We start from the raw sequence: 24,618 nt of genomic DNA on the forward strand, positions 1-24,618 counted from the left end.
TCATCAAAGACTTTGGGAAAGAACTCGCCACCACGATCTGATCTAAGACATTTGATCTTTCTCTCTAGTTGGTTTTCAACCTCAGCCTTATAGATTTTAAAGTAGTCTAAAGCCTCATCTTTAGTTTTTAGCAAGTATACATAGCAAAATCTAGACGCATCATCAATCAATGTCATGAAGTATCTCTTACCACCTTTTGTCAACACACCATTCATCTCACAAAGATCAGAATGTATGAGTTCTAGTGGTGCCAGGTGTCTCTCCTCAGCAGCCTTATGAGGCTTTCGAGGTTGCTTCGACTGCACACAACTATGGCACTTAGAACCTTTGACTATGGTGATATTCGGAATTAAACTCATGGTTGCAAGCCGAGACATAGAGCCAAAATTAATATGACACAAACGAGAATGCCAAATACTCGCAAGATCATCAACATTAGCACAAATATGGTTCACAGACTTATTATTGAAATCTAACAAAGAAAAGCGGAACAAGCCTCCGCAATCATAGCCTTTACCAATAAATTGTCCAGACTTGGACACAACTAATTTATTGGACTCTAAAACTACCTTGAACCCATCTCTACATAGAAGGGTTCTGCTAACGAGATTCTTGTGTATAGAAGGGACATGATGCACGTTCTTCAGCTGCACGATCTTTCCCGAAGTAAACTTCAGATCCACCGTGCCAGTGCCATGAACAGAAGCATGTGACCCATTCCCCATTAGCACGGAAGAATCCCGGGCGCCCTGATAAGAAGAGAACAAGTTGATGTCAGAACACACATGAACATTAGCACCAGTATCAAGCCACCAGCTAGGTGATTGAAATACTGAGAAGATGAAAGGTAAATTACCATACCCTTTGTCTTCCTCATTGCTAGCGACCACTGTGTTGACATTGCCCTTTTTGCCACGGCGATCCGCTCGATCGGGACAATCCTTGGCAAAATGACCCGCCTCGCCACATGCGAAACATGTCAATTCAGCCTTGTTCTTCTTCTTCTTGAAGTTGGTAGTTTTGTTGGGCTTGTTAGATTTTGGCTTTCCTTTGCCCTTGTTGTGGTTCTTCTGAACCATGTTGGCGCTGGAGTGGCCCTCGCCTCCTTTAGATCCCGTGTCCTTAGCCCGAGCTTTCTCCTCAACATCCAGAGACGCTATCAGATTTTCAACTGATATCTCCTGTCTCTTATGTTTCAGAGCTGTGGCGAAGTTCCTCCATGTAGAAGGCAACTTTGCAATAATGCATCCGGCCACAAATCGGTCAGGAAGGACTATCTTAAGGTGGTCGAGCTCCTTGGCTATACACTGTATTTCATGAGCTTGCTCTACAATAGAGCGATTATCAACCATCTTATAATCATGAAAGCTCTCCATGATATACAGGTCACTGCCAGCATCTGATGCACCATACTTAGTAGTAAGTGCATCCCACAACTGTTTCCCGTCTGTGTACTGCATATTCGCATCAACCAGACGGTCAACAAGGGCGCTAAGAACGGCTCCCGTGAACATAGTATTGGCATGGTCGTACTCTTTCTCCTGTTCAGGAGTCAGTGGACCCTCAGGTCTGCCTTTACTAACATGGAAGACATTCATAGCAGTAAGCCAGAGCGTGGCCTTGACTTGCCATCTCTTAAAGTGCATACCATTAAACTTTTCTGGCTTCAGCGCGTCGGCAAAAGCAGCCATAGAAAAACTAGGAAATTGTCTACAATAAGGTTTTTGGATTGTTGAATAATTAGACAAATTCCAAATTAAATTCCGAATATAAATCATGACCAAATCAGAAGAACTGAAATAAAAGCCAAATCAGATGATGCGTACTGATTAGACTTACTGATTGTTGGCGCGCGCCAGGATCAGATGGGTTGACGAGGTCAGCAGATCACGAGCAGTCGCGAGAAGACGCTTCCCAAAAACCTTATTCGCCCTCTCCCGGTGCAGGATCTAGAAGACGAAGGGTTCCGGAGACCTGCTCTCCTGATCGCAGATGCACCTCTGCGGTCGGGACGAAGGGAACTAAAAGGCGGCTCAGCTATGAAGAGAGGCGAAAGCGAACTGGGATCTGGGATGATTTGGAGGCTGGCTGCCGGGCTCCTTTTATAGGGCCGAGTCCGCGACCCCAGTGCTTATCCGCCCACGAAAATCTCGCAATCAGTTGAGATTTTATAGGGATCGGTTAGGATAAGCGTAACAGCCAAGAAACCAAAAAATCAAACGGCAAAAGGTAGCCGCGCCCCCGCAAGGCGAGGGGCCGGATTTCGGCGGACCATTCACGCGCATGTCGTGCGCCCGCGCCCTTCGCCCCGCCCCGCCCCGCCCCGGCCCGGCCAGGCGAGGCGAGGCGAGCGAGCGCGCGCGCGCGTGTGGCTCTCCACACTCTCTCCTCTCATCCATGACTTGGTGAGTGAGTGTGGCTTCCATATTTAAGTTAGCTCTACTCCACAAGAGCTAGCAATATGGTGCTATTGGTTCCACCTATCCCTTTGCCATCCACTTATATGGGCTTTTGAGATTTTCCTGGGATTTATTTGAATAACTTAATTGGGCCAAGCCCATAAATCCTAACACTTATTAACTGAGTAGTAACTGGCATGTCTAGTCTACTGTTGTGTTGCACCATAAATTTCGAGAAATGAGCCCACGCCTGGCCATAGTAACTCAGAAAATATCATTTGTACATGTATATTAGACCCCTCCAGCTATCTTGCCGACGCATGAACGAGAAGACAGGTTAGACTTTGTCGAAACCCTCTTCGCTAGTGGAGGTATCGACCATCACTCGTCACTGTAACCCGATGGTGATCGACGTCCGTGAGCTTCCATGTTATTGTGTTATGATACTTGAGACTTTTATTATGACTATGTATGAGATATTGTCTCTTATTAATACTAGATGAGATATGTCCTATTATGACTATGGATGAGACTTTTGTGATGTAATTGATGAGACTATGGATTTAAATATTGTTATGTGATTGTGTGTGAGATGTTTTATGTGAAAATATGTTGTGCTATATAGTTTTTGATATATTTAAACGGGATGTGCAACAAATAGGTTGTTTTTTAGTTAAGGATTAGGACAAAACTATTACAATGCTCTCTCTAGTTGTCTTTTAAAATTGGAAGGACGAGAGAGGACGACAGAGACGTCCCTGTCCTTCCCGCGGCCAAACGCACCCTAACTAAGCGGTATGCCCGTACTCAGGTGGGGCCGGTGTTTGGACGCGGCAGCTGTATATATATGCTTGCCTTGCCTGCCGAGTGCCGGTCGTTTCCATTTCGTTTCAGTCAGCAGCGGCTTCGCTTCTCCTCCAGTTCCCGTGCGCGTCGGAGATGGCGACGAGTAGACGCCATGTAGGTGGAGAACGGGCCGGTGCGGGTGCTGGAGGGGTGTCGTCCTTCGCCGCGTTGCTGCTGGGCTGCGCCGTCGTCAGCGCCGCCGCGCAGGGCCCCCGGCTCCCCTCCGACTACAAAACTCTGAGCGGTAACTAACGCACGCCCCATGGCAGCCAACAAGTAGTGTAATTTCCATGCAGCGCAGCAAACCATCCGATTCCGTTCCTGCTCGCAGGTGCCGCTCCACTCGTGGTGGCCGAAGGCGGCTTCTCTGGCCTGTTCCCGGACTCCAGCGAGGGCGCGTACGCTTTCGCCGTGGCCGCCAGCGCGCCCGGCACGGCCATGTGGTGCGACGTCCAGCTGACCAAGGACGGCGTCGGGGTCTGCCTCCGGGACATCAACATGAAGAACTGCACCACCGTCGACCAAGCGTTCCCCGCGAGGAGGCGGACCCACGTCATCGACGGCGTGCGGAAGACCGGCTGGTTTGCCCCGGACTTCACCATCGCCGAGCTCCAGTCCGTCTACCGTCAGTACCACCACTACTGCAAACTAAAGAAAGCTAGCCCTCCCTCCCTTGGTTTAACTAACTACCTCATCATCAATTAATTCTCCACTGTATCTGTATCTGTATCATGCATGCAATGCATGAGCAGTGACACAGGCGATCTGGTCTCGCACCGACAGGCTCGACGCGGGCATGTACCCGATCGTCAACGTCACCGGGCTCCCGTCCCTCGTGAAGCCATCTCCGGTCTGGCTGAACGTGCAGCACCCCACCTTCTACAAGCAGCGCGGTCTGGACATGAGCAGCTACATCCTCTCGACCCATCAAGACCTGGTACCCACCGTGGCATACATCTCGTCGCCGGAGCTGGGCTTCCTCCAGACCATATCCGCCGTCGCCGGTCGCACTCGCACGACGACCAAGCTCGTTTTCAGCTTCCTCGACAAGGCCCTCCTGGACCACTCCGTCAACAGGACGTACGGCTCGCTGCTGGCGAACCTGACGCTCGTCAGGTCCGTCGCGTCCGGGATCATGGTGCCCAAGAGCTACATCTGGCCGGTGACCGGCGACAACTACCTGCTGCCGTCCACGTCCGTCGTCACGGACGCCCACAAAGCGGGGCTGGAGGTTTATGCCTCTGACTTCGCCAATGATAGGGTCATCCCCTACAACTACAGCTACGATCCGGTGGCCGAGTACCTGAGCTTTGTCGGTGATGGCGGCTTCTCTGTCGACGGCGTGCTGTCCGACTACCCTATCACTGCGTCAGAGGCAATTGGTAAGCCACTAAAAATTAAAGCTCTTCATTAGTACTTAGTAGCAGTGTGTTATGTTTTTTCAATGCATGCATGCATGCATTTGGAAGAATCTTCTCATATATATCTGCAGGTTGTTTTGCCAAACTGAATTCAAGCAAGACTGATCATGGTACGTTTCAGTCTGATTGTGCTATGAGATGGTTGGACGTCTTCCATTCCAACCAGAGTTTGACTAGCTGCTCCTAGCGCTCGTCTTCCTTAATTCCAGGGAAACCCTTGGTCATCTCGCACAACGGCGCCAGCGGAGACTACCCGGACTGCACAGACCTGGCCTACCACAGCGCGATCGACGACGGCGCAGACGTCATCGACTGCCCTGTCCAGGTCACGAGCGACGGAGTTCTTGTGTGCATGAGCTCCGTCAACCTGCTTGACACCACGAATGTTCAGACAACTCCTCTCGCGACCCCTCTTTGTCTTGTCCCGGAGATCCAGTCTACGCCAGGGATCTTCACCTTCAACCTCACCTGGGCCAGCATCAGCAGCGGTGCTTTAAAACGTGAGTTTTTTTTCTTCTTCTCTTTTTCTTTTGAAACAACCTGCATGCCCCTTCATCTATATATATATCTGCAGCCAAGATTTCTTCCCCGGTGAGTGAGTACTATCTCGTAAGGAACCCAAGGTACGCAAGCCAAGGGAAGTTTCTGAAGCTGTCCGACTTCCTTGCGATGGTAATGGGCAACGATCTGTCCGGCGCCATGATCATCATCGAGGCGAGACACCTTAATTCGCTGCAAGTCCCTGTTCATCCTCCATTACAACTGAAGTGAACTCAACTCCTCAAACACACATTGTTTCTGCGCCGCCAGAACGCTGCGTACATAGCGACGTCACTAGGAATCGACGTCGTCGACTCCGTAACCGCCGCCTTGAACGCCGCCGGCTTCGACAAGCAGACGAGCAAGCAAGTCCTCATCCAGTCGACCGACAGCGCCGTCCTCGTCAAGCTGAAGCAGCAGGGAACAAGATGCAGGCTCGTCTACACCCTCCCGCTGGGCATCGGGGACGCCTCGAACTCGTCGCTGCAGGACATGAAGAACTTCGCGGAGGCCGTGGTCGTCGACAGGGGGTCCGTGTTCGCCGTGAGCTACGCGTTCATCGAGGGCCAGAACCGTCTCGTGCCGGACCTGCAGGCGGCGGGGCTGGCCGTGTTCGCGCAGGTGTTCCGGAACGAGTTCGTCGCCCGCCCGATCGACTTCTTCGGGGACGCCACCGTGGAGATCAACTACTACGTCCAGGCGCTTGGTCTGGCAGGCCTCATCGCTGATTTCCCCAGGACGGCCAGGAGATACATGGGTAAGTCTCGTTGGCTGCCATGGCGGCGGGCGTCCGCATGAATGCGTGCTCTCATCTGACGACAGCTGCGTGTATGTACGTTACGTACGCTTGCATCTGCAGAGAACACCTGCACGGTTCTGGGGAATGGCATGCCCGGCTACATGCGGCCTGTGGAGCCTGGCGCAATCATGAAGCTGCTCCGGTCCTTCCAAGCCCAGCCGCCGTACGTGGCGCCGATGCCGGCGCTGAATGCGTCGAGCGTGGAGGAGCCGCCTCTTCCTCCTGCCGCGCCAAGAACCGTGCCGCCCGGTGGTGGCCTCTCAGGACCAGCGGACGCCGCCGGAACTCCTGCTGCTGGTGCTCGTCACACGGCTGCCGTAGGCACTGGTCTGCTGCTCGTGGTGGTTTCCGCAGCTTTGCTGGTCTGGGCAGACACACGTGAGACTGTGGCTAATTTATAGATACAGGACTGTACACAGAATTAATGTGCGTGTAGCCTATATATACCTCTCCTAGCTATCCCTCTGTTTGATGTCGCTGTGCAACGGCATACATCTGATAGATCCTACTACGATGTCACGTCACGTGTGCTCGGCTCCAGCGTCCTTATATTTGTACCTCCACGCAACGAAGACATAGGCGAAGAACTGGAGGGCGCTGAGCGCGGCGAGCAGCCAGTAGAAGTAGTCGAGGTGGCCGCCGTTCATGTTATCCGAGAACCAGCTCTGGCCCCTGGCCGCCGTCGCCCGGTGGATGCCCGACACGAGCGCGCTGCTGACGAAGCTCCCGACGCCGAAGACACTGATGTACAGCGCCAGCCCGACGCTGCGCAGCCTGTCGGGCACCTGGTCATAGAAGAACTCCTGCAGGCCGACCATGGCGAACACGTCGGCGGCGCCGAACACCACGTACTGCGGCACCATCCACCACAGGCTCATCGGCAGCTGCTGCTGCGCCGCCGCCTTGCCGGGCGTGTCGGCCAGCAGGCCGGCGGCGGCCCGCGCGACCCGGAGCCGGCGCGCCTCGACGAGCGCCGCGGTCACCGTGGACGCGACGGACAGGAGCATCCCCGCGCCGATGCGCTGCAGCATCGTGATCCCCGACGGCCTGCCGGTGTACCGCCGCGCCAGCGGGACCACCACGCGGTCGTAGACCGGGATCAGCGCCATGATGGTCACGCTGATGAAGGCCAGCAGCGCCGCCGCCGGCACCTTGGCCAGCTCGCCCACGCGCCGGTCCAGCGTCGCCGCCTGCTTTGTGAAGAACGTCATGGACTGCGAGTACACCACGGCGTACACCAGCGTTGTCGCCCATATCGGCAACAGACGGAGGACGTCCTTGGTTTCGCTGACCAGGAGGACGGCTGTGTTCGTCGTCGCCACCTGCGCTTCCTCATCGACTCTGCTGCTGCTGCTGCTACGTCGCTGCCGACGCCAGCAGCCAGCGAAAGCCTCGGCGGCGTGAGCGAACAGGCCGTTCCGCGTCCCGACCGTGTCGCCGGTGTGCCGGTACGTCCTCGTACCGAGCAGGAACACGGCGAGGGCGCACGCCATGACGGCGCACGGGACGGCGAAGCCGAGGCCCCAGCCGAGGTTCTCCTGCACGTAGCTGACGACCAGGAGCGTGGCGACGGTGCCGGCGCACACGCCGAAGTACCACCAGTTGAAGAAGGCGCCCCTGGAGACGGACTCGCCCGGGTCGCTGCCGCTGAACTGGTCGGCGCCGAACGCGTGCGCGCACGGCTTGTGCCCGCCCTCGCCCACGGCCACCACGTAGAGCGACACGTAGAACAGGACCACCTGGGCGGCGGGCGGCGGCGGGCACTTCTCACCGGCGGTGTGGGCGGCAGCGTCGCAGTGCTGCCCCCCAACCACGGTTGACACGGCCAGCAGGCCTAAACCCTGCATGATGTGTGAAATTAAGATGGTGTGATCTTAGTTACTAAATAAAATTATATATAAAACAACATTAACTAACTTAATTTACGTTACCAGGATGTATAGGAGTGACGCTAAGACAATGGTGAGGTATCTTCCCAGCCACAGGTCAGCAATGGCGCCGCCCAGCAGGGGCAGCATCAGCGCCGTGCCGTTCCACACGTTTGTGGCGGCAGCCGCGGCCGCGATTCCCTCTTGCAGGGGTCCCGTTAGATAGGTGATCAGAGTTGAGGCCACTGCGTAGAAAGCGAAGCGCTCGCCGATCTCCGCCGCTGCATGCATGCACACACCCATCGATCGATCCGTATGAGTACTATATGATCGATGAACTGATCAATGAAACCTTTGACTTGCCTATTATAAAAACGGCTGATCTCCAGCCGCCGGTTCTCATCGTGAGGTACGCAGTGCAGGATCCAGGTCGTCGGCGTCGGAGCTGGAGAAGATCGAAGGTCGCGGCGTCAGATCAGAAGATGAAGGAGAGAGATGGGACATTGAGCTGAGCAGATCGGCGTGAGGGTTTGTCTCATATCGTGACATCTTTAGCCAAAGGGGACCATTCTTTCCGCATCGTGGCCTTGGCTGCCTACAAACATGGACTGTTACATGCTTACACGTATGGGGATGTCTACACTTGCATGCATGTGATCGATCCTCCAGCAACAAATCTGACCAGGTCTAGAGAGAGTGGCATGCAACCACCCAAGTTACATTAGGTACTCCACGTGAGAAGGCGACGTGCAACCGTCAAGATTGGACGTCAGACATGTCAAGATCATCTTGGCTCTCTAGGGATGGCAACTCGAAATTCCTTGTCGAAGAATGGCTCTTCATCCCTATTCCTACGGCAAAAAATTCGAGGAATGGCTCTCCATAGTTCATCCCCACTAAGGGCTTCACTACCGGAATCCGGGCCTTTGCCGAGTGCCGAGTGCAGGGCACTCGGCACAGAGAAGCACTCGGCAAAGAGCCCTTTGCCGAGTGGCAAATACTCGGCAAAGACGGCTCTCGGCAAAGGGCCGTTAGCGGCCGTCTGACGTCACCTACAACCCAGATGACGGGCCCGAGGCCTACACCAACCCCGCCGTCTACAGCCGCCTCCATGACTACACCGCCATGGCGCAGGAGGTACATGATCCAGAATATGATCCGAGCACCGAGCCGATCGACCCCGATGTGCTCATGAGGGTAGGAGGAGGCAAGAGACATGGGCAATACTGGATTGCCGACGGGGCAATCGGCTCGTCCTCCACTCCCACTCAGTCTCAGGTGAGAGCAAGGAGCACGGGCTCGAGTCCAGCCATACGACCTCGGCACGACAGCTCACAGCATCGCATACAACAACTCGAGGTTAGTGCTTCTGTAACTCGTCCTTCCTTGAGTTATATACCTTCTCTTTGAGTTACTATAACGTTGGCTTGTAATATTACAGACCCAACTAGAAGAAGAGAGGAGGGAACGTCACGAGATGGAGGCGAGGATGATGGCGGAGCGGGAGGCGGCTCGCCTGGCAGATCATCAGAGGACGGCGGAGATGTTCCAGTACATGCAGAGCCTTGACGCCGCACAGGGCATCGCTCCGCCACCTCCATTGTTCCCTCCAGTTGACCCTGCTCTCTTCCATACTCCTGTGAGTATCAAAATTGTAGTTAGATTTTGGTAATGCATCTGGTATAACACATGCAATCTCTTCTCTGTGCAGGGCCAATCTTGGGCGGCATCCAACAACCCTCCGGAAGGGTTCAGCCCAACGCAGCACCAGTCAAACCGCCCACCTCCATGAGTGTTATGTTTTCAGTGTTTAGACTTCAGAACTTGTGTAGAATACTTATGTTTGTGTTTGATACTTATGTCAGAGTTTGAGACGTATGAGACTTATGTTTGTGTTGGATACTTGTGTTGAACACTTATGTTTGTGATGGATATTTATGTTTGTGTTGGCTATTTATGTTTGTGATGATATCTGTGATGTATATATGTAATATATATATATATATATATATGATATATTTTGTTTGTGTGGATGGAATATAAAAAACAAATAAAAAAGGTGCCTACTGGTCACTTTGCTGAGTGTAATACTCGGCAAAGAGGTTCTTTGCCGAGTGTCAGGGTCATAGCACTCGGCAAAGAACAAAGACCTGGGCACTGGTATAGGTTCTTTGCCGAGTGTAATGTCTCTGGCACTCGGCAAAGAGGCACGCTTTGCCGAGTGCCGTACGTAGCACTCGGCAAAGAACCTAACATGGGGACCCTCCCTGGCGGGTTCTTTATCGAGTGTCCTAGGTGGCACTCGGCAAAGATTGATTCTTTGCCGAGTGCTGCGGGGCAGACACTCGGCAAAGGTACTCCTTTGCCGAGTGTCATCCGTGACACTCGGCAAAGACGCCGTCTCCGTCACCCGTCGCCGTAACGGCTGCTTTTCTTTGCCGAGTGCTCCCTGGCACTCGGCAAACCTCTTTGCCGAGTGCCCGAGAAAAAGTACTCGACAAAGAAGGCTTTACCGATGCACTGTGTGCCGAGCCTTCTTTGCCGAGTGCGGCACTCGGCAAAGCCTTTGCCGAGTGTTTTTAAGGCTTTGCCGAGTGCTTCAGGCACTCGGCAAAGGCGGCGATTCCGGTAGTGCTTGTTCGGTTATTTTCAATCCATATGGATTGGAGGGGATTGATACGGATTGGAATATATTTTGACTTACTAGGGATTGAAACCCCCTCAATCCCCCTCAATCCATATGGATTGAGGTAGAACCGAACAAGCCATAAGAGTTTTACGTCCCTATCCCCATGCACGAAGTTTTTTCTCCTATATGCTCGCCCTGCTGTGGAATTTATCCACATGAGGGCGTGTTCGTTTTAGTATTAATTCATGTGGATTAGGTGAGATTGAGTCAGTTTAAATACATAGCAGGTTAAAATACATCTCAATTCCACTTCAATCCATATAGGTTGGAAATAATCGAACAAGGCCTCAACAATCTATTCCCACTAGGAATACAATATTTAGGGGTAAACTTAAATTGATTGTACCAAATCAATACAAATTAAACAAGTAAGATTTAAAATTACAAGAGACGTCTACTTTGGACTTTAGTTTGCTAGTTTATAATAGACTATGTATTGAGTTATTAGTATAATTTTAACATTATCAATGAACTAATTTAGATCAAGAGATGTTCATGGGACGGGTATGCACGAAACAGGTCCCTATGAACCCGACGAAGACTAGATTTTTCTGTTACCCCCTCCCATCCCTAATGTAAAAATTCCCCGTGAAGAATCGGGATCGAGTCCCATTACCATCACTACCTCTCCAAGGAATCACTACCATTGTGACTCCAGAGGCATACGTAAGCGATGTTTCCCTCGTAAACTTGGCGACAAGAGACAAGAGCACATCCAAAAAAACACTAATTTGGAGATTTTAAATGTGCTAATTTCAGGATTTCGGATCTTAACTCTATGCTTTCAACATGACCTATTGTAAATAAAAAAACCCATCAATCAAAATTGTTACACTATGTAATCCACGCACGCCCTATGAAACCAATTTTCAGTGTTTCACATATAGCAAACACCCTTTGGATGGAGATTTACACATAGCATTTGTTGGCGCTGATCCAGGCGCCAATCACAGCGGTAAGAACCGGCGGCGGTGCTCTCTGCGGAGGCGCAGACGGTCCGTGACCTGGCGTAGGGGTTAGGTCCCTGCCTGACGAGCCGGATAGTCCGCGCGTGCATAAGGGTGGCGGAGTTCGCCAACAACGCCTGAATCTCGTTCCTGGGAGGACCCCGTCGGGGAGGAGAGATCCTAGACTTTATCTTGGGATCGATAGGCCACCCAAGACGCCTCTAACTTACATAGAGCCGAAGAGGTGAAGATTTAGAGAGAAGAATCTAATTTACTGTCTACTCATAGGGTAACAGGTAAAGAACTAGATGTATATTGATTATTTGATCGATTGTTGGTGTTTCAATCGGTCATAGCCCTCCATGTATATTGATTAACGGGAGGTCTGGACCCGTTACAAGCTATTTCTTGAGTTAATCCCCGTAGATTTAGCTAACAAACCCCGCAAAAAACTTGGAATCCTAACTGATTCTACGCGCGCGTGGATCGTTCGGCCTCAGGGCCGAACCATCCGCCGTCTTTTTTGGTGCTCAACATATGTCCCCTGCTTTTTGGCAGAGCTGAGCGAACCAAAAGCAACAAACTCGATGTGATCACATCGATTTTCTTAGGCATCTTGCCACATACTAGGATGGTACCGCTTCAGTAAACACCCGTTTAACGCCTTGGGCAAGTATTTGGCTTGTAATGTTTGCAACAAGTAGGCGTTACCGGACATCACTTGTGTGACCTTGCAAGGGCCTTTCCAGCTTGGCGACCACTTTTCAAACTTTTGGTCTTTACTCATTAGAGGCAAGATGGTCTTCCATACCAAGTCCCCTACCTAGAACGATTTAGCCTTGAACTTCTTGTTGTAAGCTTTGACGACCATGATCTTGCCCTTTTCTATTTCACTTAAAGTTGTCACTCTCTTGTCAGTCACTTCATCAATATTTTCCAATATTAAATTATAATAGTCACCGACAGTTAGATCATTTTGCCTGGTGAACCTGACATCATTTAAACTTATCTCTACATGCAACACTGCTTCCTGCCCATAGAGAAGCTCAAATAGAGATACTTTAGTAGCATGGTGTTTCTATATTCTATGAGCCCATAAAGCTTTGGACAAAATCTTATGCCAATGCTTAGGATGATTAGATATCTTCTTTTTATCAGGCTAATCAATGTTCTATTACTAGACTCGGCCTGTCCATTGGCCTGAGCATAATATGGAGATGAATTGAGCAATTTAATTCTATATAATTCAGCAAACTCATGTACCTCCTTTAACCTAAAAGAAGCCCCCTGGTCTGTGGTCAAAGTCTGGAGAATGCCGAATCTATGAATAATATGCTCAGTTATGAACTCAATTACCTCCCTGTGTGTCATGTTCTTCATAGCAAAGACTTCAGCTCATTTGGTGAAATAGTCCGTGGCAACTAACACGAACTGATGCCCTTTTGATGACAAAGGATGAATTTCTCCTATAAAGTACAATCCCCATCCTCTGAAAGGCCAAAGTTTAATGATAGGATGTAATTAGGCTGCGGGGACCAACCGTAAGTCGCCGAATTTCTGACATACTTGGCATCCTTTGTAGTACTTGAAACAATCAGCTATCATGTTAGGCCAATAGAAGCCAGATCTTCGTAATAACCACTTCATCTTTGGAGTCGATTGATGGGTACCACAAATCCCCTCATGTACTTCGGCCATGGCTAATATAGCATCACCTGGGCCCAAGCATTTAAGCAGGACATCGTTGTCCGTTCGGCAGTAGAGTTCATCACTCATTAAAACATACTTCAAAGCTATAAATCAAACATTCCTATCCGTCATAACATTAGGATTTTGTAGGTAATTAATTATGGGTGTCCTCCAATCAATTGCATCGGCTTCGTTATCAGCCGAATCAATCAGGAGAACTTTCCTGGCAACGTCGGACGGTCCGGCTCCCACACCCGGACGGTCCGGCTCCCACACCCGGACGGTCTGAGACCTAGGAATCTAGAACGGCACCGGTTATCATATTTTCGGTGTTGTGAAATTTCCCTCGCTTTATCTAAAAATTTTCCTCGCTTTATTTGATAACCTGATGCATTCTGCGCTAAATTGTTAGCTCTACAATTCTCAACCCTAGATATGTGCCGAATGTTGATTCGCCAAAAGAATGAATTATGTCCCAACACTTTTCAAGGTAACTATTTAGAGTTCCATCTAAGCATTGGTACTCTTCTAATACATGTTGGACCACCAGATGAGAATCACCAAAAGCCTTCACATGTCTTACTCTCATACAATTTAAAATCTCCAAGCCAAATAAGAGGGCCTCATATTCGGCTTGATTGTCAGTGCAATAAGTTTTTAATCGACTAGAAAAGTCAAAGGAGGCGTTACTTGTGAAACAAGCATGATTCCAATCCCTTGTCCTTCATTGCAAACCGATCCATCAAAATATAGAGTCTAGGGAGTAACAATGAGGTACAATATATCTACTATATAAGCATCATCAATCCGATGTTCTACAATAAAATCTGCTACGACCTGGCCTTTCATAACTTTTAATGGTTCATAGGCTAAGTCATACTCTATAAGGGCATAAACCCATTTGCCAATTCTACCACTCATGATCGGGTTTTGCAACATGTATTTGATCACATGAGTTTGACCAGAAACAGTGCAATGACTAGATAACAAATAACACCTACTTTTGGTGCATGCATAAAATAGGCATAGACATAACTTCTCAATGAAAGTGTACCTTGTTTCATCGTCCACCAGCCTCCGACTTAGGTAGGTTACCACATGCTCCTTTTCTTCAGTCTCTTGTGTCAGAACAACTCCCATGACTTTTTCTTCGGCTGCAATGTATAACCTGAATGGCACTCCTGCCTGTGGCGCTTTTAAAATGGGAACCGAAGACAAATATTTCCTAATAAGATCAAATGCTTCCTGCTGTTCTGCCCCCAGGTGAATTCGACATCATTTTAAGCCGAAGGATAGGAGTGAAGGCATCAGTCTTCCCGACTAGATTAGAAATAAACCTTCGTAAAAAAATTTACCTTGCCGAGGAACTTCTGCATTTTAGGCTTACAGGTCGGAGGTCCCACATTCCGAATGGATTTAATTCGGTCAGGGTCTATCCTTATACCATGTTCATGAATGATAAATCCTAAGAATTTACCAGTCGACACTCCAAAAGCACATTTGCGTGAGTTCATCTTTAGACCGTACCAACACATTTTATCAAAGGATTTGCGCAAATCAGCTATATGAGAACTAAACTCAGCCAATTTGACTACAATATCATCGATGTAAACTTCCACAGTGTTTCCCAATAGCTCGTGAAAGATCAAACTCATAGCCCTCTGATAAGTAGAGCCAGCATTTTTCAGACCAAATGCCATGACAACCCACTCAAATAAACCAATGAAGATTGGACATATAAAGGCTGTTTTAAACGCACCTTCTTCGGCCATAAAAATCTGATTATATCCAGCATTACCATCAAGAAAGCTAATAATTCTATTTCCTGACGCATTATTAATCAACATGTTGGCTATGGGCATATGATATTCATCTTTAGTAGTTGCTCTATTTAAATTGCAGAAATCAATGCATACTCTGAGCTTACGTGATTCTTTCTTTTCCACCGGCACAATATTGGAGACCCACTCTGTGTATCTGCAAGGTCTAATAAAATTAGCTTCTAGCAACCGGTGAATTTTGTCCTTTATTCGTGGGCGTAAGTCTGGACGAAATGTTATGGGTTTCTGCTTGAAAGGTCTGAAACCAAACTTAATAGGCAGTCGATGCTCTACTATCTCTCGTCTTAATCCTGACATCTCAGTGTAATTCTAAGCAAAGCAATCAGAATATTCTTTTAATAGACCGATCATTTTATCTCTAGGATCGGTCTCTGTGGGGGACAGATATCCCCCGGGTCCACTAAAAGGCGAAAGGGTCTCGCACGGGGCCTCGGGTCAGTTACCCCGGAAGGCCATCCCTTCACGGGCCGGGCTAGAGCTACTAACGGAATGGGCCGACCTGAGAAGGCGACAGACTCAAGCCCATGCATCCCGTCAAATCGTGCGCTATCCAAAGAACCGTCCGACTTTCCCGCGCATGGCGCCATCAAATGTCGAGGCATATTAGGGATGAGTCGATGATGTTTTTAGGTGATCAATTCAGTTGGTTCACTATTATTTAGGAAACATGTGATCATGGTGTACATATGGAGTGCCCCACGGTCGTGTATATAAGGCCCAGGGGGTACCCCATCATTTTCATTCACATCTACCTATCTCATTAGCTTTTCTCCATCCAAGAGACATCGCTTGTAACCCATCACATATAGATCCACCCTAGGAAGTAGGGTATTACGCCTCTCCAAGCGGCCCGAACCTGTAGAAAATTGTCTGTCTCTCTCTTTTGTGCATTCAGCACAAACCATTGAGTTACAATCAACAGCACCGTCCTACCCAAAAGCACCGCAAGGGTAACCCTGGGTGTGCGGTCGAGCTCTAAACACCGATAGTTGGCGCGCCAGGTAGGGGGTGTGTCGTTGATCCAAGCTAGCTCAATGGCCATCCCCTCCAAATGCAAGATCGCCCTTCACCCCGGGACCATGTTCTGCTTTGGAACCATCTCATTCATAGCGGATGAAGAGGGAACTCTGCACCGCGTAGCAGATCCGCTGGAGAAGAAGCTTTCCTCAGAAATCCCGAGGGGAGCCAGAATAGAACAGCGGGTGGCACAACCACTCGCATCCTGAGCAAAGATGACCTCTTACAAACCAAAGGCCGGGAGCTCGCCTACCCAAAGAACTCCGCTGTCCACCTCGCCCACAAAGGAGTGGACACGGATCACTCGAAAAAAGGAAGCAAACACCCCGAGTCAGGGGACGAGAACACGCCGAGCCATCTTTCCGACGCTTTCGCCCACAAAGGAGGACGGAAGAAAGAGCGCCATCGCGCTGGCTCCTTTCTACCCCGACGTCCTCTTTATTGAGGGGAGATTGGAGTCATCACCCATCTCCGACGATGAGCCTACCATGCAAAGGGAAGAACTCCCCAGCGTGAAGCACGACGATGGAGGAACAGACGCCGGAACGTGCGGCGACATCACGAGGCTAGGAAACGGGATCCGGCGCAGCCCGTATCCCGGGACGAAGCCTCGGAAATAGGAGAAACTCCCGACGAGCGAGTACACCGGGAGAAGCGAAACTCTCGCCGCCGCGATCGCTGACAAGCTTAGGTCCGAGAACGAGAGCAAGCCGAGCAAAGTGCAAGGCTGCGCCGAGAGGACCCTCTATTCGCTCGGAACCTGTACCTCGACTTTGCTCGTGCGATGAACACGCCGAGTGAAGTTGGAGGGGTATTGGCTCAGATAGCTTACGACCTCCTGTGAACTCCAGACGCGGAAGGCTACCGGCGGCTGCTTACTCAGGTAGCTAATCACCTTCTACCCATCGCTCATCCTCTAAACGACCTGCGTCACGCCATCAACAGCCAGCGAGACGCACAGATCTCCATCAACGCTTCGCGCGATCGACGACACGAAAATGAGATAAGGCGCTGGGAGGAGTATGACCGGGATCACGGTGTCCCGGCACGAAGTCGCGCCACCCATGCTGAGTCAGCTGTAGCCTCGACTAGTGGGCCATTCCAGGGACGGTTGAGACGACATACTACCGACTCCTCTCCCTGGGGCTGACAACACGAACACCAACAAGAAGACACGTGCGGAGTTTCCACGCTTACTCCGCGTCTCCGGGCCATCCAGTGGCCCCCAACTTCAAGGTCTCCATCGTCGACAAGTACGAGCCCAAGCAGGACCCGGGCGGTTTGGTTGGCCGTCTACACGACTGCTGCCTGGGCCGCCGGGGCGACAGAGGACGTGATGACAACATACTTGCCCATTGTCCTAGGGCAAGATGCACTACAGTGGTTCCGACATCTACCCCGACACTGCATCGATGATTGGAACGACTTCAATCGGTGCTTCATCGCCAACTTATAGTCCCTCTCTGACAAGCCGGCGCAGCCATGGGACCTCAAATCCATCTGACGCTAGAGCGAGGAGACCCTTCGGTCGTACCTCAAGAGGTTTCAGACCATGAGGAACCGCATCCATTCGGCGCAGCCATGGGACCTCAAATCCATCTGGCGCTAGAGTGAGGCGACAATGATCAAAGACTTCTACCGGTGATCTAATGACTCAGCCTTTGTATGAGCCATACTCCAGAAAGCACCCGCCACCTCCGAACAATTGTTCCGGGAGGTGGACCTCTACATCACCGCGGATGAACGGGCCCAGGACCTCACCGGAGGCACAAAACCCGCGCCACATGCGCCACGGTGCGACGCGAACCAGCAGCCTGACAAGCGATGGGAGAAGAGGCCCCACGAGAAGGTGCACACCACCGGGCCACCCGTCGCTCAAGCCCGCGGCGCACCCCGCGGAGGGGTACATACAGTGGATGAAATCCTCGATGCCCAGTGCCTGTACCACAAGGACATGCGCCACACCCTATGGAACTACAGGGACTTCAAGCATTCCGTCGGGCATGGTCGACCATTCCAGCCTCTACCGCCTCCCCCACCGCGAGGAGAGCCTGGCGAGCCCAGGCAGCCTCGGCAACAGGAAGGGGGAGGGGGTTGAGCTTTCCCATGCGTTGACAGGGAGGTCAACGTCATCTTCGGAGGGCACAGAGCACAAGAGAATAGGAGGTAGCAAAAGCTCAACGACCGGCAGGTCCTGGTGGCTACCACCAGTGCCCCAGCTCCTTACTGGTGGTTGGAGCGCGCGATAAACTTCAGTCGAGCTGATCAATGGCTCAACTTTGATCATCCCGGCAAATACCCGCTCCTCGTTGATCCAGTGATCCGAGAGAGCTGGGTGAAGAAAGAACTAGTGGACAGTGAAGCAACATCAACGTCACCTTCCCCTGGACGCTCCTGGCCCTGGGGGTCGCACTCAAAGACCTCACCGAGTCAGATACTCCTTTCTTCGACATCGTGCAGACTGAAGGGGAGTACCCACTCGGACACATATACATGTCCATCACCTTCGGGACCCCAGAGAACTACAGAACCAAGTTCTTGAGGTTTGAGGTGGCGCACTTCGATTGCGGGTACATCGCCATCATCAGAAGGCCAGGACTGGCGAAGTTCATGGCCATTCCACATTACCCATACATGATACTAAAGATGTCGGGACCTCAAGGAATCATCACTGTGCGTGCTGACTTCCAAGGCGCCACAGAATACTTCCGGGGAGCCATTCAAACATCTCTCACTGCTGGGCCCTCGACAGCTCTTCCCACGCAGGCGAACACCAGGTTGGAGGAGGAGAATCTCACAATACCCACTAATGAAGCTCAGGTCGTGACCTCTATACGGCCGACTGAAGAGACTAAGAGGATTAATCTGGGATTCTCTGATGAGCGCAAGACTGCCATCATCAGATCCAGCCTTGATGACAAATAGGAAAGCACGCTCATCCAGTTCCTGCAAGATAACCGGGACGTATTCGTATGGCAACCTGCGGATATGCCGAGAGTCCCGAGAGAACTGGCCGAGCACAAATTGAAGGTGTATCCACAAGCAAGGTCGATTCGACAAAAGCTACATCATTTCACGCCTGATAAAAGGGAATCTATTCGCGCCGAGTTAGCTCGCTTAGTGTCAGCAGGGTTCATTAGGGAGGTACTGCACCCTAAGTGGCTAGCAAATCCTGTTCTTGTACTAAAAAAGAATAAAGTTGATTAGTGCATGTGCGTTGACTATACTGATCTCAACAAGCATTGTCCGAAGGATCCCTTTGAGCTCCCTAGAATAGATCAGGTAGTTGACTCAACTGTTGGCTGCTCTATGCTCTCCTTCCTATACTGCTACTCCGGATATCATCAGATCAGCTTAGCAAAAGAAGATGAGGAGAAGTCTGCTTTCATCACACCATTTGGAGATTTATGTTATACCTCCATGTCGTTCGGCCTCAAGAACGCTGGAACGACTTACCAGAGAGCCATCCAAACATGTTTAGCCGATCACTAGGGCAAGAAGGTGGAAGCTCACGTCGATGATGTGGTTATCAAGACAGAAAACTTAGAAAACTTCATTGAGGATTTGCAACTGGTCTTCAACAGCCTGAGGCGCTAACGGTGGAAGCTGAACCCAGAAAAATGTGTCTTCGGAGTACCAGCCGAAAAGCTGCTCGGATTCATTGTCAGCCATTGGGGAATTGAAGCAAATCCGGAGAAGATCGAGGCCATCATGAGAATGGAAGCGTCGCGATCGCAAAAAAGGTGCAGAGGCTTACTGGATGCATGGTAGCTCTAAGCAGGTTCATATCGAGGCTAGACGAGAAAGGAATGCCTTTTTATAAATTACTCAAGAAGATGGACAAGTTTCAGTGGACCACAGAAGCACAAGAAGCTCTAGAGGCACTGAAGAAGTTCTTGACCACTCCACCAGTACTCAAGCCACCACGTCGAGCTACACCCGGTCAGCCGGCAGAAGATCTGCTCCCGTATATCTCCTGCACGACTCACGTGCTAAGCACCGCGTTAGTAGTCGAGCGGGTGGAGGAAGGACACTCATACCCGGTGCAGCATCCAGTTTATTTCATTAGCGAAGTCCTCGGGCCCTCAAAGATAAGGTATCCTCAAGTCCAAAATCTGCTGTATGCGGTACTTCTAACCGCTCGCAAGCTCTGACACTACTTTGATGACCACAAAGTCATAGTAGTAACAGGATTTCCGATAGGTGACATTCTTCACAACAAAGAAGCTATGGGAAGAATAGACAAGTGGGCATGCGAGCTAGGAGCTCACGACATAGAGTTCCGAACCCGCACGACAATAAAGACTCAGACACTGGTGGACTTCATATCAGAATGGACTGAGCATCAGGTCCCAGAAAGCCCAGAAGTTGCTGAAGTATGGAGAATGTACTTTGATGGCTCGCTGAAGCTGCAAAGAGCGGGTGAAAGGATTCCCTTTATTGCTCCCGGAGGTGAACAACTTAGGTATGCACTCCAGCTTTTGTTTCTGGCATCCAATAATGCAGCAGAGTACGAAGCACTGGTCCACGAGCTGAGCATCGCGGTATCACTCGGCATCAAGAAGCTGATGGTGTACGGGGACTCGCTGGTAGTCATAAGCTAGATAAACAAAGATTGTGACTGCTCGACCGACTCAATGGAAAATACTGCGCAGCCATGCGGAAACTGGAAGACAAGTTCGAAGGATTGGAGTTTCATCATGTGGAAAGGGATCGCAATGCGGCAGCTGATGCATTGTCGAAACTGGGATCCAGTCGGGCCCAAGTTCCACCTAGGATTTTTGTCCAAGAAATACAACAACCAAGCATCATCACGGACCAGATGGAAGAATGCAACGCCCTGAGTCAGCCATAGGCAGATCCTAATGACTAGAAAGAGCCAATCATCAGGTACATAAAAAATGAAGAGGAGCCGGATGACAAGGCTGCGACAGAGCGCATTGCAAGGTAGTCAACCCACTACACCATCATAGGGGGTTTGCTGTATAGAAGAGGCGCAGGAGGAGTCCTCATGAAATGCATCCACTCGGCCACCAAGAGACATCTATTAGATGAAATTCATGATGGGCAGTGTGGTGTGCATGCTGCATCAAGGACTCTGGTGGGAAAGGCTTTCAGATCCGGTTTCTACTAGCCAACTGCGAAGAGTGATGCTGCCGAGTTAGTCCAAAAGTGCGAGGCGTGCCAATTCTTGTCAAAACAGCAGCACTTGCCCCACAACAGCTGTAGACCATTCCTGTAACCTGGTCGTTTGCATGCTGGGGGCTGGACATGATCGGACCTTTCAAGAAAGCTCAGGGAGGTTATACTCATATACTGGTTGCCATTGACAAATTTATGAAGTGGATAGAATACAAGCCAATTGCTTCCTTGACCTCAGCAAAAGCAGTGGAGTTTATTCAAGAGATAATGTTTAGGTTTGAAATACCAAATAACAACATCACCGACCTGGGATCCAACTTCACCAGCTCGGAGTTCTTCGATTTCTACGAGCAAAGGAGCATCCAGATCAAATACGCATCAGTGGCACACCCAAGAGCTAATGGCCAAGTGGAAAGAGCCAACGGAATGATACTGGATGCACTCAGAAAAAAGGTATTCGACAAGAGCGAGAAACTTGCAGGGAAGTGGATCAGGGAACTGCCATACGTGGTCTGGAGCCTACGAATGCAGCCCAGCCGAGCTCTGTATGGAAACACCCCGTTCTTCATGGTGTATGGGTCAGAGGTAGTGTTGCCTGCCGATCTGGTCTTTGGGGCGCCTAGGCTGACCTTTGAAAGCATGGCTGAGGCAGAAGCAACCAGGCTAGAGGACATTGATGTGCTGAAGAGAACGACTAAACATGGTAATCCAGTCGGCCAGGTACCAGTAGACTTTGAGGCGCTACCATGACAAAGCTGTGCGACACTGATCCTTTGCAGTAGGAGACTTGGTCCTCCCCCGAGTACTAACGGGGGAGGGGCGGCACAAGCTATCACCACCATGGGAAGGGCCATTCGTCGTAGCAGAGGTCACGCGGCTGGGATCCTACCGGCTCACTCAGATGGACGGCACCGAGGTGGGGAACTCATGGAATATCGAGCACCTCATGAAGTTCTACCCTTAGTGATACCTCAAAAGTCTCGAGGGCAAGTTGTACTCTGTAATCAGAAGATTTCATCATCAATAAAGCTTTTATCTTCCAAAGGCATTCAAACTCTTGATTAACAACTGACTTAGATTGGGCTCGACTTGAAATCAGCATGACATGACGTAGGGTGATCACTATACGCTACTAACGGAGCAATTGGCTTATGTCGGAAATGCCTTAAGTCGGTGCGACATGCTCACGCTTACATGACTTAGGGTGATCACTATGCCCTACTAACGGAACAATCGACTTAAGTCAGAAACGCCTTAAGTCAGTGCGACATGCTCACACTTACATGACTTAGGGTGATCACTATGCCCTAATAACGGAACAATCGGCTTAAGTCGGAAATGCCTTAAGTCGGTGCGACATGCTCGCGCTTACATGACTTAGGGTGATCACTATGCCCTACTAACAGATTAATCGGGTTTAAGTCGGTGTGACATGCTCATGCGAATACAAATTAGGGTGATCACTATACCCTAGTAGCGAAATAGCCAACTCAAATTGGGAGTACTTCGAAAAAAGAAATATCTTGCTTATAGTGCCAGGGATGTTTTTTCAGCACCCTACCGACGGAACAAACAGTTCAAACATAACTGTTGCACACATACAGAACTCACATTACACTTTTTCTCTAAAATATGCTAACTCGATAAACAAGTGTTTTTCAGGCAAATCATTGCGCTGGAGTATTCTTGTAGGAAGCATCGTCTGCAGGAGCAACAGAAGAAGATGGACGGCTTGCGGCATCAGGCGTGGCCACGACATCGGCGACAATGTCTTCAGGCACCACGACGCCGGGCCTCCTCATCAGGATTCGCCCATCGCGAACAGCCTTATCCATGGCCTTGTCGCACATTGCCTTCATGATGACACGGTCATCCTCCAAGGCCTTGATAGTGAGGTGGGCGGCTTCCAACTCCTGTGTGACAAGCTTCTTGGAGGCACGCAACTCCTTGATGGCGGAATCTTTGGTGGACAATAGCTTGCCGAGTCGAGACACCTCATCCTGGGATGTCCTCAGTTCATTGCGATGGTGGTCCAAATCCGACATGGTAAAGCGATGGCTCCTCTCCAGAATGGTCAAGGAGGTACAAGCATCACGATACAACCTGTCCAGATTATCAGATTATCACGCGAAGCAATGAGTGCTCGTTTTTCCTCCTGCAAGCAAGAACAACACTAAGCATTGAAGCAAGGGAAACAGAACAGAAGCAGCCAAGAAAGTTGACCTCATGCACAATCTTCTCGGAGTTGAGTTGTGCATTCAGAGAGGAGTTCAAGGAGCGAGCACCATCCAAGAAAGCAGAAGTTTGGCTTAAATCGGCCTGGCTCTGGGAATACTTCTCTTCAATATCAGAGCACCGCCGAGCCAAATCTGATAAAGCAGCAGAAGAAAAGTGCAAGAATTAGAATGAACCGAGTAATGAAAGCAAATAAGGAAACTATGAGCTCACTAACCAATATTTGACGCCCTCATATTATCTATTTGTTTTTGAAGCAGTAGAAGGTTCCACTGCATCAGAGACAAAACATGATGGGGACAGGAGCACCGCAGGATCTCAGTTGGGCAGATACACCACCATGAACATACAATGATTATGAAAAGATAAGCACAAAATCTAGTTTGCCAGTGGGAACAGTAAAAAAAGCAAAAGTCGACTCACCTGAAGATTGGAGAGGAACAAGGGAAGACCCAAAGCAGGAAGAGTTGATACATTGCTTGATGAGGGGAGATCAGCGGGAATGATATCAAAGGCATGACTTGGAGGAACTTCAGCCCCATCAGCAGGCGGTGGACTCCTAGCATCTGGTTCAATGACCTCTAAAGTAACCAGACCAGCGAGAGCCGTAGATAGATGTGTCACCACAGACTCCTCAGATTGGACGGACGATGATCCAACGTGGACGTCCATGGAAGCAGCAGAAGGGGAACCTGCCCCAATACCCTTAGGGGCTGGGTCACTCCCAACACCACCCTCGGGGGTTGGGTCCTCTGTGACAGCCACCTCTAGGGCTGAAGATCCCTCGGCCACGTCCATAGGAGCCGGGTGACTTGGATCAGTGTCTTCGCGAGGAAGACCGCCCTCTAAGGTCGACGAGGCACGAGAAACTACCCGAGTTATCTCTTGCCCGGCAGAATCATGCGGCTGAAGACCATCATCTGGGACCTATGAACAGATAATGGGATTGTCAGCTTCAGGAGGCTCTGATAGAAGGTTTTCAGGGATGATCTCTTCCAGCGCTTGGTCAAAATCAGATATTGAAAACCCATGGAGGCTGACAAGCGCTGACAAGGCTTGTATGGGAATGTTGCTGACCCTGTGGCGACGACTATTCTTTCGGATCAGTGGAATTTCTTCTTCTTCCTCCTCTTCCTCATCAAGCACACCGCCAGCAACCTAAGCATCATCACAACCTCCAACATT

At 50.4% G+C, this 24,618-nt stretch overlaps 2 protein-coding genes across 2 annotated transcripts; one reads left to right on the forward strand and one right to left on the reverse strand.

The window, feature by feature from the left end:
• The first annotated feature begins 3,277 nt into the window (after positions 1–3,277).
• On the forward strand, positions 3,278–6,477 carry LOC103654488 (glycerophosphodiester phosphodiesterase GDPDL3). Its single transcript, XM_008681318.3, has 8 exons — positions 3,278–3,489; positions 3,577–3,870; positions 3,998–4,627; positions 4,738–4,776; positions 4,876–5,166; positions 5,241–5,380; positions 5,477–5,963; positions 6,066–6,477. The coding sequence occupies exons 1-8, from the start codon at positions 3,339–3,341 to the stop codon at positions 6,404–6,406; spliced, it is 2,373 nt and encodes a 790-aa protein (XP_008679540.1). The 5' UTR covers positions 3,278–3,338; the 3' UTR covers positions 6,407–6,477.
• LOC103654487 (protein NRT1/ PTR FAMILY 5.10) lies at positions 6,371–8,540 on the reverse strand. Its single transcript, XM_020552810.1, has 2 exons — positions 7,937–8,540; positions 6,371–7,846 (listed from the first exon to the last, which is right to left on the reverse strand). The coding sequence occupies exons 1-2, from the start codon at positions 8,174–8,176 to the stop codon at positions 6,527–6,529; spliced, it is 1,560 nt and encodes a 519-aa protein (XP_020408399.1). The 5' UTR covers positions 8,177–8,540; the 3' UTR covers positions 6,371–6,526.
• Between the last annotated feature and the right edge of the window lie 16,078 nt (positions 8,541–24,618).

This window comes from Zea mays, chromosome 4 (assembly GCF_902167145.1).
Source record: "Zea mays cultivar B73 chromosome 4, Zm-B73-REFERENCE-NAM-5.0, whole genome shotgun sequence".
Lineage (NCBI taxonomy): Eukaryota > Viridiplantae > Streptophyta > Magnoliopsida > Poales > Poaceae > Zea > Zea mays.

Bases quoted from the DNA above. Each gene is read 5' to 3' on its own strand.
- LOC103654487 (XM_020552810.1), bottom strand. From the start codon at position 8,176: ATGGGTGTGTGCATGCATGCAGCGGCGGAGATCGGCGAGCGCTTCGCT. The intron at 7,847-7,936 runs GTAACGTAAATT...CACATCATGCAG, and splicing joins CGTCACTCCTATACATCCTG to GGTTTAGGCCTGCTGGCCGT.
- LOC103654488 (XM_008681318.3), top strand. From the start codon at position 3,339: ATGGCGACGAGTAGACGCCATGTAGGTGGAGAACGGGCCGGTGCGGGT. The intron at 4,777-4,875 runs GTACGTTTCAGT...CCTTAATTCCAG, and splicing joins TTCAAGCAAGACTGATCATG to GGAAACCCTTGGTCATCTCG. The intron at 5,381-5,476 runs GCGAGACACCTT...CTGCGCCGCCAG, and splicing joins GCGCCATGATCATCATCGAG to AACGCTGCGTACATAGCGAC.